The sequence below is a fragment of the Vitis vinifera genome, chromosome 13 (assembly GCF_030704535.1).
Source record: "Vitis vinifera cultivar Pinot Noir 40024 chromosome 13, ASM3070453v1".
Lineage (NCBI taxonomy): Eukaryota > Viridiplantae > Streptophyta > Magnoliopsida > Vitales > Vitaceae > Vitis > Vitis vinifera.
The window spans coordinates 26,580,402-26,598,118 of NC_081817.1; the positions used below are offsets into that span (position 1 = coordinate 26,580,402).

The window sequence follows — 17,717 nt, forward strand, 5'->3', positions numbered from 1 at the left end:
TCTGAATGCATTCAGGAATACCATTTTCTTATCCATCAAAGTATTAGGCAGTCCATTATTACAATTTAGACATAGTTACCTATATATAATATATGCACAATTAACGTTATTTTCATATTATTCCTTGACCTGGAGATTGTTTGGTTTTAGTTACTAAGCACTTCAACAAATTGCTGCACTATTTTTTATTTCAACAGCATAGATGAAAGCCCATTTTGCCTCTACCTTGAAAGCTAGAATTTAACTGTTGAACCTTGCAATCATGATCAAGACCATCTGGAAAAAACATCAGCAATGAGCCTGCAGGAGCCCCTTTTAAAATTAAGTTCTGTAGTTTGGCATATTTATCTCCATTCATAAAAGTAACAAACTCAATTATCTGCAGGGGAAGGGCAAAAATGTTATATATTCCATTGAATACAAGTAAAAGCAGTACAACTTTCAAATATCTCATTCCTCATGAAGAAGAAACTGACTTTGTAAGCGGCAAAATTGTAGGACTTGCATGCCTTTTGAACACAACAGATATTGGGAAACATTGTTTGTATGCTCACAGTTCAGAGACCAAAGAACTGGACATGTACACAGTTCTGATACCAATAGTAAGAGAAACCTTCTGGGTGAAACAAGAAGTCTGCCAGTGTGGAGGTGAGATCATCCAGTTGATTTGATATATGAACTTGGTAACCAAGGAGAGGACTTTGTGGCCATTTCCTACTCTTCACATTTAAGGGTAGCATTGCATGTTCTGCTCCCACCACATTAGTGATTCTGCACTGTGTTTGCCTCACCTTTGAGACCTCCAGATCTCCACTTACTTATCCATGTAGGTATCAAGGATTTGAATATCTAAGAATGTAGAGAAGGAAAAAAATTATTTCAGCAGGAGCTAGTGTGAGTATGAAATAGGTCACAGGTGCAATCCCATTTCCTTACCTAACTGTGCCATGGGAACTTTTCAGATTTATTATAAGCTTCTGAAAGGGCTTCGAGAAAGTTATTGTTCTCTTACAGCACATGGTCTGAGACAACCCCAGCAAAATAGAACAGCTATAGTGATACTGAAAGCTTTTCTTATAGCCAACAAGTTTGCACTACACTAGATCGAGCCTGCAATATTGAAATGCAATTTGTCCATTAACAAAGTCTTATATTCAATTTTGAAGTGAAAAAATAACTAGTTTTGAAAGTTCAGATCAACTTGTAATTTCTATTTCTAAGGGTTTTGTTAACAACCCATTCAATGACCTGCATCAAAAAGTACATCTGTCAACATGCTTATATAAATTTCTAAAACATTAACTTTTAAAGCATTAAAGTCTCGATTGTTTTTTCCCTTGAATGTTGAAGGTCAAGAGAACCCAAAAGAAGTGGTTTGGACATGTAAAATATTGTATAATTTTTATTGCTAGGATATGTCTCAAAGTTATTCGAGTAATAGAAGTCTCTTAACCTTCATGGCTATAATTCTTAAGGTTTCTTCTTACTTCCTTTATGCTCCTAAAAAGTCCTCTACCATGTCCAAGTTCTTCCTATACAAGAAAGCACACTTGAGTGCCATGCAAGACACAGAAGAAATGAGAAGTCCACCCAATGCCCATACCATCCATATAGTTTTCTGTCTTGGTGGTTCCACATCAGCTTTTCCAACACCAACCTCCATTCTAATATCAAAATAACCAAGAAACAAGCATCCACAAAGTGCAGTCACATGTTGAAAACCATATGAAAAACAAAAACAAAAACAAAGAATGAAACACTAAATTGCACCATGGAATTAAATTTCATCTTCCAAAACAGATTCAGCTGAAAAGTGCTTTTGTGTATCAAGGGTAGAAGCTGCCTAATTTCCAAAGTTTATAACCTGGCTAATTTCATGTTAACTTCTGAAAGGTGTTGCAATGCCACTGCAGCATGCATACTAATAGGTACTCCAGTAAAACAGAATCTTCATGGTAGTAAAAGACATTTTTATTCCAAAGGACAAAAAATATTACCTCTTCCAAAGTCTCGAGTGATGCCATTGATGAAGCTGCATAACATGAAGAGGAACCTATGTCTAATGACAACTACATAGCACAGACTTAAAAATACTTTTTCTTTTTTGTTACATAACTGCTAAAAATGTTTTTTTTTTTTTTATAATAAGAAACAAATTCAAAAATACTACACACTTTTAATATTTATAAAAATAAAAACATAATTTAAAATATAAATTGATATTCAAGCAATTTGCTTTGTTTGCTATTAGAGTTTAAAAAATTGGTTTCGATTCTAAAGCAGAAATGTAAGCCATACAGTGAGTGAGACGGAATTGATTGATAAATGAGAATGAAATGCAAACTTGTGAGCATCGATTGTACAAAAAATAAATAAAAGCAGAATGTAGGTACCTGAATCAATAATTGCAGAGAAAGCAAGAGCCTGGATGCTGCAAGGCCCTCATGACAAGATGAACTCTTCTTCAATCACTATGCAGGGGATGTGACAAATCTTGGGCCGTTCTTTCCCTTTATCCCTTTGGCACCTCTTCTTTAGCAGCAGACGCTTACTAATATTAAGACGAGAAAGGGAGGAGGGCAGCCCATGTTTTGGGAAGGACTTGAGCTTCTCACGATTCAAAACATACAGAGTTTCAAGAGAGGTGATATACTGAAGCCCCTTATTGTCCAAGGATTTAAGATTTGGAAAAGCCCCAATTGTAAGAGAGGTGAGAGTGGAGGGCAGAAACTGCTCCTCAGGAAATGACTCCAATCTTTCTTCTTTATGTCCTCCAATCCACAAGCTTCTAAGAAAGGGAAGCGTTTGCAAGCCCCACTCCATCCGGCAGGCCACAAGTTTTGTTGCAATTCCAGATGTGAAGGGAAGATAGATTAGAGGGCAAACCCCCTTCGGGAAATGAATCAATTTCTGGACAATTAGATATATGCAAATGTTGAAGGGATGTAAGGAGGGTGTGCATCCCTTGGGGCAGTGACCTGAGCTTCTTGGACGAGCTGATTAGAAGTGATCTGAGGTTGGGAGTGGGTAATCCTCCTTGTGGAAAAGATACCAGATTAGCGCAATAATAGATATACAAGCTCTGAAGAGATGTGAGATCCACATGGTGGAATCCATCTGGAATGTAAAGGGACTCTAGGTTTGTACAACCCCAAATATCAAGTGTCTCAAGCTTTGTGAAGAAGGCTAATGGAAAGGACGTGAGAGAATCACAACTAATTCCTATATATAAAGTTGTAAGGGAAGCGTAGTGGTTGTGTGTCATATCCTCAGCCAAAGATAACTCCAATTTTTCACACCATTCAATTAAAAGTGTTTTCAATGAATTGATACTGGGGAGGGACCTTAGAGAATTACAATGCATGATAGACAAGCTTTGGAGAGTAGTATTATTTTGCATCATTCCCTCTGGTAGGGACTCCAGAATGGGACAGCCTTGGATCTCAAGGGTTTCAAGCATGGGTGGTAGCCCCATCTCGAAGAGCTGAAAGATTTTCACATTCCTTGATCTCCATGTGTTTAAGAGAGGTGAGGTTGTGGATAATGGGTGACAAGTCCTTTATATCTGGACAATCATACACATTCAACTTTACAAGAGAATGCATCTGCAGCAATTCAACTGATATTTCACAAACATTACTAACCTCCAAGGAAGTGAGGTGAGGTGAACAGCATTTCTAACCACCATATCCTCGCATTTATCTAACTTCAATTCACAAAGGGATGAAGCCATTGGAAGACAACACACCAGCTGCCCACATTCACTAATCTCAAGTTTTGTTAAATAAGAAAAGTGCTTGGGTATATCTCCTTTCAGCTTTGGACATTTCTTGATATAAAGCTTCTTCAGACAAGGAAACTCAACTCCACAACAAACCCATTCCTCCCACTCCAACATCTCTTCAAACCTCAAAACCACTAGGGATCCAAATGGCTTAATTGAAGATGAACTACAACCATTATTCCCATACAACCCTGCCCCTACCTTTTGTAGTGCTTCATCCATCTTCACAGATTCTTGAGAGACTGTAACTGCCCAAGTGGTGGCAACGATGAGCAACTTTTACAATCTTTAAGTTGTAAGAAAACTAAATTCATGAATGAAGGATCTCCTAACCATTTTGGAAATTCTATGCCATAGTAGTGTTGAATCATGAGCCTTTTCACCTTGGTATGAGGCTGAAGATGTTCAAGAACTCTGGTTTGATTTTCTGAATCACCATCAATCGCATTCGGATCCCACACAAGCACTAAATCATCAAGGTTTTCCTTTTTCTTCAAATTAGCCTCTAAAGCATCCATATCATTCACCACATTTTGCAAGTTCAAAATGGAGAGGGCTCCTTGCAAGTGTGAGAGATCCCATAACTCTGCAATTCTTGCACCACTATGCTTGCCAACAACAAAAGTAGTCAATCTTCGAAGATCTTTTAGACTATTGATTCCCGTTGGTGACCCTTTTAATATTGTTTTAGAAACATCCAAATAATGCAAATTGATGAGTTTTCCAATTTCAGATGGCAATTCGGTAAGCCCAAGAAATTTAACAACATGAGTGATTGCAAATTCAAAAGCATACCTATTGAGTAAGGTAACTTTTGTATGTTGGTGTTAGAAAGGTTTAAATACCGCAATTGTTTCAAATTTCCAAATGAATCAGGCAAATAAGTGATATTATAGTAAGATAAGGATAAAACCCGCAAACATTTGAATGTTGGCAATAAATCATGTAGGATGTTATCAGCTAGGCGGCAAGTTGAAACATAAACACGCTAACTTAATGGTAGGAAGGTTCGTAATTTATCAATTTCATGAAGGGGATCAAATTTCTTGGAAACATTGAGTTCTTCACGGTCATATGAAATATGTTGAGCCCTCTTTGAAACATTGTTTTGCTTTCCCACTTGCAATCTGAAGCAAAATTCTCCGGATACAAATAGAGCCAAATCATGCATCACAAACAATGACTTATTGTGATTGGATTGTTGAAAGAATGACCTTGATAAAGGTTTTGAAAACATATTTCACCAGCATCTTCTAACATCTCCCCTTCTTTCAAGTCACCCACTATGCCTTGTGCCACCCATAACAAAATTAACTTCTCCTTTTCAAATTCATAATCCTTAGGAAAGATGGAGCCATATGCAAAAACACTGCTTCAATTTTGTGGGGAGAAAATGGTAGCTCAAGTATAGAGCTGGAAGAATTCTACTCTGTTCCATTTGTAAATCCCATATTTCGCTATTCAGCATATCCCTCCAAGTCCTCTCATCTTGTTTACGGCGCAACAGACCTGCCAATGTATTTGCAGCCACAGGCAAACCGTCATATTTCTTTATTATTTTCCTACCAATAGGTTCCAAGTTTTGACGCGCACCGGGAGTTATGTTTTTAAAGGCAACATGTGCAAATAGTGACCAACAGTCTTCATCAAAGAGTTTATTAAGATGATGGGAAGGGGTAGTGTGCAAAATTGATGCACATCTTCATGCCGAGTTGTTACCATTACCACACTGCCTTGTGCTCCATCTCTAAAAGGAGCTTGTAAGGTACACCAGTTGATGGGATGAACTTAAAAAGAGGGGGTGGACTTTAGCTAATAGATGCTTCCTTTGTTGTGCGGAAGAAGAGTCTATTGATCATATTCTAATTCATTGCACCAAGGCAAGAGTTTTATGGGAGTTATTGTTTGCTCTTTTTGGCGTAGTTTGGGTCCTTCCTTATTCGGTTAGAAATACCCTTCTTGGTTGGTGTGGTATTAACATGGGCAAGAAGTGTAGTAAGGTGTGGATGACAGCCCCTTTGTGTCTTTTTTGGGAAGGAAAGAAATATGATTGCATTTGAAAACGAGGAGCTTTCGATTCATAGGTTGAAAAATTCTTTTGTATGTAATATTTGGTTTTGGACTAAGTAGATTGTAAATTAAGGACCTCTTCCTTTAATCAGTTTTTTTGATTGATTGGGGTCTAGTTGAGGGCTGGTGATTTTTTGTATCCCCTCTTCTTTTTGTTCTTGCTTTTTGGCGCCTCTTGTATACCTCCTATATGCTTTTGGGTCAGCCTTAAGGTGTCCTTTTTGCTAATATATATTTTCTGTGTGTTTACTTATAAAAAAAAAAAAAAAACCAGTTGATGGGATCCTCATTCCATATATCATCCAAAACAAGGAAAAACCTTTTTCCAGTCAACTTTTTCTACAAACTATCTTGTAGCGATTAAAGGGCATTAGAGTTACGAGATGAATGTTCAGAGACCGACTCTAAAATTGCTTTCGTTATTCCAACCAAATCAAACTGATCAGATACACACTCCCAAACTCTGATATGGAAATTGTCCTGCACCCTCTTGTCGTTATAGATAATTTGAGCGAGGTTTGTTTTACCAATCCCACCCATACCAAAGAAGTAGTCAACCTTTGTTCAGTCACTGATAACACCCCTCCATCACCCTGTCTCAAATGAAGAGCAGACTTTCTTTTTACAATAGCATCTAACTCGGGTGATTATCTTTATCCTTGGGCCAATTTTCTTATTGAAGATCACATCGCTAGGATGAAAAGAGGGGATAAGCTTCCATACCTTGCTGCTGGTTTGAGGTCCTTGTAACAAACTGGGTTTCTGAGCTTCAGCGTCAAACTCGTCCAGGACATCTTCAACGTCGTAAGCTAAAGCTTTGAGATCGTCCACCCACCTCTTCACTGCTTCCTCCCGAATCTGCCTCTGCTCAGCATCATGCAGCACTGCTTGGAGATGCAACAAAGTGTTCCTCCACTCCTGGAGCACTGCTGTGTCAACTTTGAGCCGGCGTGCATAATCTAACAAAGGGGCAGCCACCAGCTTCTCCAGCACCACCTCAAACAAGGAAGACAGAAACGCCTCCACCACAACCATTTTTCCTTGGAAACGAAGGATTCAAAAATTCAGAAACATACAATGAGCACAAGAAATCAAGCTTTTGTTGGGAAACCCTTCGCTTTCTCAAAGCCTCTGCTTACGTAAAAACACGAAATTGGTAAAGGTGAGAAGATTTCATTCATCTGTAATTAATTTTTTACCCTTGCCCATTCTTAAGCTCGTGCTTACAGTACGGGTAGAATGAGAAAACAGAGGAGGGTATTTGAGGAAGTTTGTCAAAACTTGGCGTCCAAAGCAAATGCCCCCAAAAAGAAAAAAAAAAAAAAAAAAAAAGTGAAGTGAATGGTATAAAAAAATGAAGAGATAAATATTCCCTTCAAAATTATTTTGAATATTTTTTATCAATGATATTTGATAAATTTTTTTATCTTAATTTTTTTAATAATAATTCTGAAAATTTATTATTTTTAGAAACCTATTTAATAAAAAAATATTCTAAAAATATATAATTTAAAAAAAATAATTTTAACATAGTTTTAGTTATTTTTTACATACACAATTTTAAATATATATATTTTCCAAGATGTTTGATTTTTAAGTAATAATAATAATAATTTATTTTTATTTTTTTGAAAAATTGTGTATTTTTTTCCAAATCACTAAATTAAATTAAATTTTATTAAGGTTTACAAAAGGAATAAAATTTAAATTAATATTTTTATATATATTTTTTTATAGTCAATAAAGGTCATTTTTGGAAAAATAAAAAATTCATAGCATTCTTCTCGATTTTTGTACTTCCTCTAGGTTTTGCACTGAAATGGTGAACTTATATGGATCAAAACTTAATTTTTGGATCCAAAACACAATTATCCCATTAAATAAGGGGATTTCTTCATTTTTCATTTTTTTTATATTTTAAAAAATTATTATTAAAAATTAATTATTTTAAAAATGAATATAAAAATACTACACTTTTGATCACTTATATTATTTTTACATTAAACTCATCAAATATGAATTCACGGTTTGTACTAAATTCCTTTTTTACCTTAAAATTTTTTTATACTAAACTCGTCTTTTGAAAAATAAGTTCACTTTTTTTATATTCATTTAAAAAAAAACCAGTTATACTTGAAATTTAAAAATAGGATCATTTTAAAATTATTTTTTATATTAATATTTTTTAAAAATATTTTAAAAGTTTGTATTACTCCAAGACAAAACTCATTAACAAAGGATTTTAAAATTAGATCCAATTATTCATACACTGAGTTACACTAATTAGCTCTTAAATAAAAGATTAATTATCATTCAAACTTTGTTGAAGCATAATGCTTGATACTTAACATCAGCCAAGCACCCAAGATTACAATTCTTATAATATTTGTAACAAACAATTGGACGGTAACCAAAATTTGCATTTCATCATTTTTTATTTTTTATTTTAATATTCCACAAAGAAAAAGGTTTTTGCTTTTAAAAAAGATTTCAAAAAAAAAAAAAAGAAAAAAAGAAAAATGGAAAAAGGAACCTTCAAATCTAAATAGATTTTTCTTTTTCTTCTACAAAATTCTTATTTAATGAGATTGTTTAAAGAATAGGGAGAAGAGAGTATTTACTAAATTTATTTTTCTCTTTCTATTACTTTTTTATGGCTTCAAAATGGGTCCAAAAAGTATTAAAAAAAATAAACAAAAATATTAAGAAAAATAATTTATTTATTTATTTTTATTTTTTATTTTATGTTTGGTTGTAACAAGAAAAAATATCAAGGAAAAATAAAATATAATTAAAACCTTATATATATTCAAATTATTTAATCTCTATATTCAAAAAAATATAAAAAAATACATTATTAACTTTAAATATATTTTTTTTAGTTTCCTTGACTTTTTCTATTTTTCTACATTTTTTATCCTATTTTCTCTTACATTTTCCTTCAAATTTCCCCCTAACCAAACATGCCTTAGATGAAACCTTAAAGTTTGAATTTTGAACATTTTAGAGGCAATATAAGAAAAAGAAAATAAAAGAAAAATAAAAAGAAAGAGAGAATAAAGAAAAACAAAATATTTACTTTTTTTCTTCTTCTATATAAACAATGGTGAATTTGAATTTTTAAATAATTTTCTAATTCACATATCTTTTAATTTTGCTAAGGATTAATAAAATTGAAGAATGATAACTAAAAATAAAAAATAAAAAATCATTAAGTTCACTAAGATAATGTTTACTTGACCTGACACCAAGTTAATTTTCTATGCAGCAAAATTGTAGGTCTTGCTTAAGATGCCTTTTGAGCACAACAGATATTGGGAAACATCTTTCATATGTTTACAGTTTAGAGACCGAAGAACTGGGCATGCGAACAGTTCTGGGTGAAACAAGAAGTCTTCCGGGGTGGTGGTGAGATCATCATCCACTTGATTTGATACATGAACTTGGTAACCAAGGAGAGGGCTTTTGCTGCCATTCCTTACTCTTTCACATTCAGGGGTAGCATTGCAAGTTCTGATCCCACCACATCTCCACCAGTGATTCTGCAACGTGTTTGCATCACCTTTGAGACCTCCAGATTTCCACTTACGCATCCATGTACGTATCAAGGATTCAAAGATCTAAGAATGTAGAAGAGGAAAAAGAAAATGGTTTTAGCAAGAGCTAGTATGAGTATGAAATAGGTCACAGGTGCAATCCCATTTCCCTACCTTACTGTGCCATGGGGACTGTTCATGTTTGGTATAAGCTTCTGAAAGGGGTTGGAGAAAGTTTTTGTTCTCTTACAGCACATGGTCTGACAAAACCCCAACAAAACAGAACAACTATAGTAGTACTGAAAACTTTTCTGATAGCCACCAAGTTCTCTACAAAGGCTTTACCAGGTAGATCTTTCCATTTGGAGTCTTTTGGTGGAGAACCTCCTATATCAATAACAAGATAGTATGCACTCAGGCATAGAAAATTCTTCATGACATGAACGGTTTTATAGTCCCTGACAAAAGATTACAGAAACAGAATAATTAGAATTAGGAAGGAGCAAATTGTTTACAAAGGTCGCTTAGAAATCTATATCCCACCAAATTAGAGTGTTAGTGATTCTTCACCACATTTGCAACACTTTCAGGACCAAAGTCTTCACTCATTCACATCCTGTAAATATGCGCCACACAAAAAGCATCTTAACAACCTAAGGAGGTATAGCAGATTTGAAAAGGAGAGGTTTTTATGTTGCATAACAGAGTTGGCAACCCAATTCAAAACTCCAATTTCCCTACCTGATCAGGGTAACTCTGTTTGGGCTTCTTCAAAGGGCAGGAAGAATGTTTTGGTCCCCTGCCACACAAAGTCAGGCATGAAACTCCAGAGACATAGATCAATTAAAGCAGCAAAGCTTATTTGACACCCAAGAAATTTGTATTTACACCAGAAGCCTACAATATTGAAATGCAATTAACTTGTCCGTGAACAAAATCAATGCTTGATTTCGAAGTGAACCACTAGAAGTTCGAAAGCTGACATGAATATGTACCTTCCAAAGATTCTTTTTTTTGTTCAGAGCACACTCTGTCTTTCACATAATCAAAGATCCCATCCCTGAACATTTTCTGTTAATCCTAACACAATTAGTTTTGTTCATAGGGTTGGAGAGTAGGGATTTGCCTTTCCAAATCTAAAAGATGTGTCTTGTTCACAGAACTTAGGAAGGCAGCAGAAATCTGTCCAACTTCCACCTGCAGATAATTTTGGAAAGATATGAATATGATGCATGATTTATCTTATATTTTTATTTCTTATAGTTATAAGTCAGTTAATGAACCCACTAACAAGGAGAGAGCTTTTCTACCATGCCTAAGCTCTCCCATGCAAAAGAGCATACCCAAGTGCCATGCAAGACAGGGGAGAAGTGAAAAGACTATACAATGCGTATAGCATCCATATATTTTTGGGTCTTGGTGATTTGACATCAACTTCCAACTACCAGCTCCATTCAAGTACCAAAAGAACCTAGAAATGAGCATCCACAAACAGAGTCACATGTTGAAAATTTGTTGACAACTCAAAACCAAAACAAACAATAAGTCACTCAATTCTGCATCAGTAAATTGGTTTTGCTTTGAAATTCCCAAAGTTTACAGCCTCAGAATTTAATGTCAACTTTCCAAAGGCACATGGATGATGTCCTAGTCCCATTGCAGCATACATATTGATCAAGCAAAACAGAATCAATATCATAATAAAAGACATAGTTGCTTGCTAAGAACCATGGTGATGAGTTGTAAAAGAATCATCTTATTATACAACAAAAATACTTCTTACAAATTATTCAGTGATGCCATAGAGGAAGCTGCATAGCATGAAGATGGACATAGGTTTTAATAGCTGCAATATCAAAATATTTTCATTAAAATGCAATGAACATTTGTAGAGCGTATGAAACAAAGGACAAGAAAGAGAAGATGTTTAAACTTTGTGAACTAGAAATAGGCAAACCTTTTCCATCTATATCTATAAAATATCTACCTATTGATTTAAGTACCAAATTCGGACTTCCCTACCTTATCATGGTAACTCTGTCTGGGATTGTTAGAGGGGTGTGAGGAGTGTTTTCGTCCCTTGCAGCATGTAGTCTGACATAAAACTCCAGCAAAGCAGAACAACTATAGTAGTAAAGCCTTTTTGCTAGCCAAAAACATTGCTCTTTCACCAGAAGCCAGCAACATTAAAATTCAATGAGCAAACTCTTATCTCCAGTTTGATGTGAACAACAATTAAGTTTGAAAGTTAGCATGAATCTTTACTTTCCAAGATACTGTTTTTGTTAACAACTCATTTAGTGGCCTGAATCAGAGACCACACCTTTGAACATTTTTGGTCAAATTCAAAATCTATCCAACATCAACCTGTAGATAATTTAAAAAACATATATATAAGAATTAATGTCATGATAGATGATTATCTCATCTAGTTACATATCATTTAATGAGCCCACGAACCAAGAAGGGAATCCCTCTACCATGCCTGAGCTCTTTCCAAACCAAACAACATACCTGAGTGCCATGCAAGACGGGAAAAGTTAAAAAGCCCATTTGAAAGGCGAAATCATCAGCAAAAGCATGGAAAGGAAAATGAAGTAAACAATTATAATTCTAGGAGACGTTACCTCCATAGTTCTGAAGGAAAGTCCATGCATTATCTACTGATAACTATTAAATTCAGAGTATTTGAAATCCATGGTTTTTCCTTATTCCTGAGATGAAATATAAATCAAGTTACCTTCAGTTGAAACTCATATAAATGATTATTGCTGTAAGAAAGAAAAAATAATAATAACACTTTGAGAAGGTAGAACTGTGGAATAATTTGTACCTATGTAAAGATAGACTACTCTGTAGCTACAAATATATTTTGTTCAAACCTTCATTACTTCTAACCATTCCAAAGATCTGAATTGTAATATTTATGAAAGGATGATTTGTCTACTCAGGCTTTCCCGAGTCGATCTTTCCATTTCTTCCCTCCTTTTAAGCATACTTGCACAAAATAAATAATGATATCAAATAAATGGAATCTTTTGGTGAAAAACCTCCTCTATCAACAACATGACAGTAGGCACTCAAGAATGAAATTTTCTTCATGACATGAGCAGTTTAATAGTCCCTAAAATATCATTACAGAAATGGGATAAATAGAATTAGAAAGGAGCTAATTGTTTATCCATACTTACACATGACATCAAACTACTAAGAAAATGATATTTGTCCCTCCAACCTTTTGTCTAGAAAATCGCATTAAAAGAAAAAAAAAAAAAAACAAACTTGCATAGAGTTCATGATAGTAAAAGCTTTCGATGAATATGTTGCCACAATTTATGCAGAATGCTATAGTTTTAAAGCTTTTAAGTTCAAAGGGAATTAAAAACATACTAATGATTTGCTTCATTTCCTAACAATGGCATACAACATATATTCTTGGAGAATTACTTCTGATATTTGAAGAATCTAACACTAAAAGATTTAGGCCATAAACTCATAGTCAAACAAAAGGGTTGTTGATCAAATAATAAAATCTAGAAAACATAAAAAAAAAAAAAAGGAATATATTTGGTTGCACATTTGTTTTTTTATTTTGATTTTTAAAATTTTTACTCAAAAACAATTTCAAAAATATGTTTTGGGGATAATTTTGCTTTTTATTTCAAAATTTTGATAATAAAAACCACATCCAACCAGAATCTATTTGTTTTTCTAAATCAATAGTACTTGTTACTTTCATTTTTGTTTTAAAATTCAATAGCAAAAAAATTTTAAAATTTTAATTAATAATATATATGCCTCTTTTTTCAACATAAAACAGTCACTAAAAAATTATTGAAAAATCATTAAAAAAATCTTTTTTGTTTTTGGTTTTTTTTTTTTTTGTATAATTGACATCTCTTAAATAATATTTCTAAAAATAGAATAGAAAACATAATAAAAATAAAATAAAATTGAAGTACACAAAAAATAAAAAATGAAAAAATAAAAGTAGAAAGTACCTGAATGAGTAATGGTAGAGAAAAGCATGTGCTTGGATGCAAGGGCCTCATGCCAAGATCACCTCCTCATCTTTCACATCACGTCTTTCTAATACTATGCAGGGGATGCGAGAAATCTTGGGCCATTCTTTCCCTTTATCTCTTTGGCACTCTATCTTTAGCCGAGGACACTTTCTAATATAAAGACGAGAAAGGGAAGAGGGCAGCCCCTGTTTCGGAAAAGAATCGAGCTCATTACACTCCTCTATCGTCAATCTTTCAAGAGACGTGAGGTGTTGAAGCCCCATATTATCCAAGGATTTGAGTTTTGGAAAACAGCCAATTTCAAGAGAGGGAAGAGTGGAGGGCAGTAGCCACTCCTCTGGAAATGACTCCAATCTCTCTTCTTTAGATCCTTTAACAGAGAGCCATGTAAGAAAGGAAAGCGTTTGTAAGCCTTGCTTCATCTCACAGGCCATGAGTTTGTAGCAATCCCATATATAAAGCGAAGATAGATTGGAGGGCAAACCCCCTTCTGGAAATGAATCAATTTCTGGACAATAGCATACAGTCAATTGTTCAAGGGATGTAAGGAGGGTTTGCATCCCTTGGGGTAGGGACTTGAGCTTCTCGCACTTGATTATTGTAAGATATCTGAGGTTAGGAGTAGGCAATCCTCCTTGTGGAAAAGCTACCAGATTAGGGCAATTGTCGATGTAGATGACCTGAAGAGATGTGAGATCCACATGGTGAGGTCCATCTGGAATGTAAAGGGACTCCAGATTTTCATGACTTCGGATATAAAGAATCTCAAGCTTTGTGAAGAAGGCTAATGGAAAGGGCGTGAAAGAATCACAACTCTCTTCTATTACTAAATGCGCAAGGGAAGCGTAGTAGTTGTGCGTCATATCCTCAGGCACTGGTAACTCCAATTTCTTACAACCCTCGATAAAAAGGCTTTTCAATGAACTAATAATGTCCCCCGGCAAGGACCTCAGAGAACCACACTCTAAGATATGCAAGTGTTGGAGAGTAGTATTATTTTGCATCATTCCCTCTGGTAGGTACTCCAGAAAGGGCCAGCGTCCAATTCCAAGGGTTTCAAGCACGGGTGGCAGCCCAATATCCGTAAAAGACGAAAGACTGTCATCTGGGTATATTTCCAAGTGTTTAAGAGAAGTCAGGTTGTGAAGAATAGTTGGCAATTCCTCTAGCTCTGAACAACCATACACAGACAACTCTCCAAGAGAATGTAGTAGTCCCAATTCAACTGGTATTTTACATACATCACTTAGACCCAAGGAAGTTAGTGAAGTAAGGCTGCCCACACTTCTAACCATCACATCATCACATTTATTCAACATCAATTCACAAATGGAGGGAGCTATTGGAAGACAACACACCAACTGCCAACATTCACTAATCTCAAGATCTGTTAGTTGAGGAAGGTACTTAGGTATATCCCCTTTCAGCTTTGGACATTTTACAATATGAAGCTCCTTTAGACAAGGGAACTCAACTTCAGAACACACCCATTCCTCCCACTCTAACATCTCTTGAAACCACAGAATCGCTAAAGATCCAAATGGCTTAATTGAAGATGAACCACAACCATTATTCCCATACAACTCTGCACCAACCTTCTGTACTCTATCCATCTTCACAATATAGAGATCCTTGAGAGACCGTAACTGCCCCAGTGGTGGCAAGGATGAGCAACTTTTACAATCTTTAAGTCGTAAGAAAACTAAATTCATGAATGAAGGATTTCCTAACCAAATTGGAAATTTTGCACCATAGAAGCATTCAATGCTCAACCTTTTCACCTTGTTATGAGGTTGAAGGTTTTCGAGAACTCTGGTTTGATTCTCCAAATCACTATTAATTGCATTCGGATCCCATGTAAACACCAAGGCATCGAGGTCTTCCTTTTCCTTCAAATTAGCCTCTAAAGCATCGTTACCATTCACCGGTACATTCTGCAAGTTTAAAATGGAGAGTGATCCTTGTAGGTGTGAAAGGTCTCCTAACTCCTTAACTCTTGCGCAACCATGCTCACCAACAACAAAAGTGGTCAATCTCTGAAGATCTTTTAGTCTGTTAATTCCTGGTGGCATCTGTTGTATATTTGTTCTAGAAATATCCAAATGAAGCAAGTTGATGAGTTTTACAATTTCAATTGGCAACTCGGTAAGCCCACGACAATTTGACAACACCAGTGATTGCAAATTCAAAAGCATACCTATTGATTTAGGTAACTTTTGTACCCTGGTGTTAGAAAGGTTCAAATAGCGTAAATGTTTTAAATTCCCAAATGAATCAGGCAAATGAGTGATATTATAGTGAGACAAGGATAAAACCCGCAAACATACTAATTTTGGCAATAGATCACATAAGACTTTATCAGCAAAGTAGCAAGTTGAAACATAACGAGGCATACTTGATGGTAGGAACGTTCGTAACTTATTAGTTTTACGAAGGGCATCAAATCTCTTGGAGACATCGAATTCCTCACGAATGTATGATATATGTCGAGTCCTCTCTGAAATATTGTCTTGCTTTTCAACGTCCAATCTTAAACAAAAATTTCTAGATACAAATCGCGCCACATCATGAATCAAATCATGCATCACAAACAATGAATTATTCCCACCAGATTGTTGAAAGAACGACCTTGATAATAGGTCATCAAAACATGTTTGGCCAACATCTTTTATTGTCTCCCCTCTTTTTAAGCCACCCAAAAAACCTTGTGCCACCCATAATAAAATTAACTCCTCCTTGTTAAACTCATAATTCTTGGGAAAGATGGAGCAATATGCAAAGCATTGCTTCAATTTAGAGGGGAGATAATGGTAGCTCAAGCGAAGAGCTGGAAGAATGCTACTCTTCTGAGGCGGTAAATCCCATATTTCGTCATTCAGCATCTTCTTCCAAGCCTTGTCGTCTTGATTACAACGCAACAGACCTGCCAATGTCTTTACAGCCAAAGGCAAACCTTTGCATTTGGTTATTATTTTTCTGCCAATAGGTTCCAAGTTTTGGCGCGCATCTGGAGTTATGTTTACAAAGGCAATATGTGCAAATAGTGACCTGCAATCTTCCTCAGAAAGTTCACTAAGAGGCTGAATAGGAGTAGTGCACATGATGGATGCAACACTTTTAGAACGAGTGGTTACCATGATGACACTGCCTGCTGCTCCGTCTTTTAGTGGAGCTTGTAAATCACTCCAGGTATTGGGGTTCTCGATCCATATATCATCCAATACAAGGAAAAACCTTTTTCGTTTCAACTTTTTCTGCAAACTCTGTTGTAGCAACTGTAAGTCGTCAGAATCAGATGAACGACCGGAGACAGACTCTAAAATTTGTTGGGTTACTTTTACTGAATGAAACTGATCAGATACGTATGCCCAGCCACGGATTTGGAAATTTTTCTCCACCCTCTTGTCGTTATAGATAATCTGAGCAAGGGTTGTTTTTCCAACCCCACCCATACCAACAATTGGAATCACCTGAACTTCACGAGCAGTACCTACTTCATCTGATAGCAATAACTCCATGATCTTCTCCTTATCGGCCCCCCTACCATAAACCTCAGACTCTGTTACAAGACAAGTAGTCCGCCTTTCTTGATTGACAGATGACACCCCTTCATGACGGTCTCTCCTGTGGTCCGATGGCCCCTCTCCAAAAACCTCTCTCAAACCAAGGACAGTCTTTTGCTTTACAATAGCATCTAACTCCTTGGTGATTGTCTTCATCTTTTTACAAATCTTCTTATTGAAACTGCTATGATGAAAAGAAGGGATGAGCTTCCGTACCTTGCTGTTGCTGGTTTGAGGTCCTTGTACCAAACTGCATCGCTTAGCTTCGGTGTCAATTTCGTCCAGGACATCTTCAATGTCGCAAGCTAAAGCTTTGAGATCATCCAACCACCCCATCACCGCATCATCCTGAATCTGTTTCTGCTCAGCATCATGCAGCACTGATTTGATTTGCAACAAAGTCGTCTTCCAGTCCTGGAGTGGTGTTGTGTCGACTTTCAGCCGCCGTGCATACTCTAACAAAGGGGTGACCACCAGCTTGTCCAGCACCACCTCAAACAAGGAAGACAGAAACGCCTCAACTACAATCATGTTTTCTTTGGAAACCAAGGAATCAACAACTCTGCAAAATACAGCCGAAGGCAGAAGTGAGAGATGCAATTGGTGCTGAGAAGTGTGAGGTTGGCTCTACACTCACAGAACTTGTGCTTAATTACTTTTTCACCCTTATACAATCAAAATATCACCATCTTCATCAAAATATAAAAATGTACAATGCAGCCTGCGTATTGCTTTATCG

The 17,717-nt window shown here is 35.8% G+C and overlaps 1 protein-coding gene and 1 long non-coding RNA gene across 17 annotated transcripts; both read right to left on the reverse strand.

The window, feature by feature from the left end:
- Window positions 1-390: 390 nt before the first annotated feature.
- On the reverse strand, window positions 391-7,071 carry LOC100251675 (uncharacterized). 5 transcript variants are annotated; one of them, XR_002031479.2, is made up of 3 exons: window positions 4,118-7,037; window positions 937-4,032; window positions 391-849 (listed from the first exon to the last, which is right to left on the reverse strand). It is a non-coding gene; the product is annotated as an uncharacterized LOC100251675 (long non-coding RNA). The 5 variants fall into 5 exon arrangements; XR_002031477.2 differs by having other exon boundaries at window positions 937-1,664; window positions 2,394-7,037; XR_002031478.2 differs by having other exon boundaries at window positions 937-1,110; window positions 1,604-7,026.
- A 1,957-nt stretch (window positions 7,072-9,028) lies between these two features.
- LOC100241409 (putative disease resistance RPP13-like protein 1) lies at window positions 9,029-17,717 on the reverse strand. 12 transcript variants are annotated; one of them, XM_019224171.2, is made up of 12 exons: window positions 13,392-17,717; window positions 12,224-12,387; window positions 12,018-12,104; window positions 11,851-11,904; window positions 11,413-11,757; window positions 11,174-11,236; window positions 10,734-10,861; window positions 10,386-10,587; window positions 10,132-10,287; window positions 9,934-10,006; window positions 9,565-9,848; window positions 9,029-9,474 (listed from the first exon to the last, which is right to left on the reverse strand). In XM_019224171.2, exon 1 carries the CDS (start codon window positions 17,507-17,509, stop codon window positions 13,439-13,441), a length of 4,071 nt encoding a protein of 1,356 aa, XP_019079716.1. In that variant the 5' UTR covers window positions 17,510-17,717; the 3' UTR covers window positions 9,029-9,474; window positions 9,565-9,848; window positions 9,934-10,006; window positions 10,132-10,287; window positions 10,386-10,587; window positions 10,734-10,861; window positions 11,174-11,236; window positions 11,413-11,757; window positions 11,851-11,904; window positions 12,018-12,104; window positions 12,224-12,387; window positions 13,392-13,438. The 12 variants fall into 12 exon arrangements, with proteins under 12 accessions (XP_019079716.1, XP_059597561.1, XP_019079721.1 ...); XM_059741578.1 differs by having other exon boundaries at window positions 9,565-9,650; window positions 9,736-9,848; window positions 10,132-10,189; window positions 11,413-11,904; XM_019224176.2 differs by having other exon boundaries at window positions 9,565-9,650; window positions 9,736-9,848; window positions 11,413-11,904.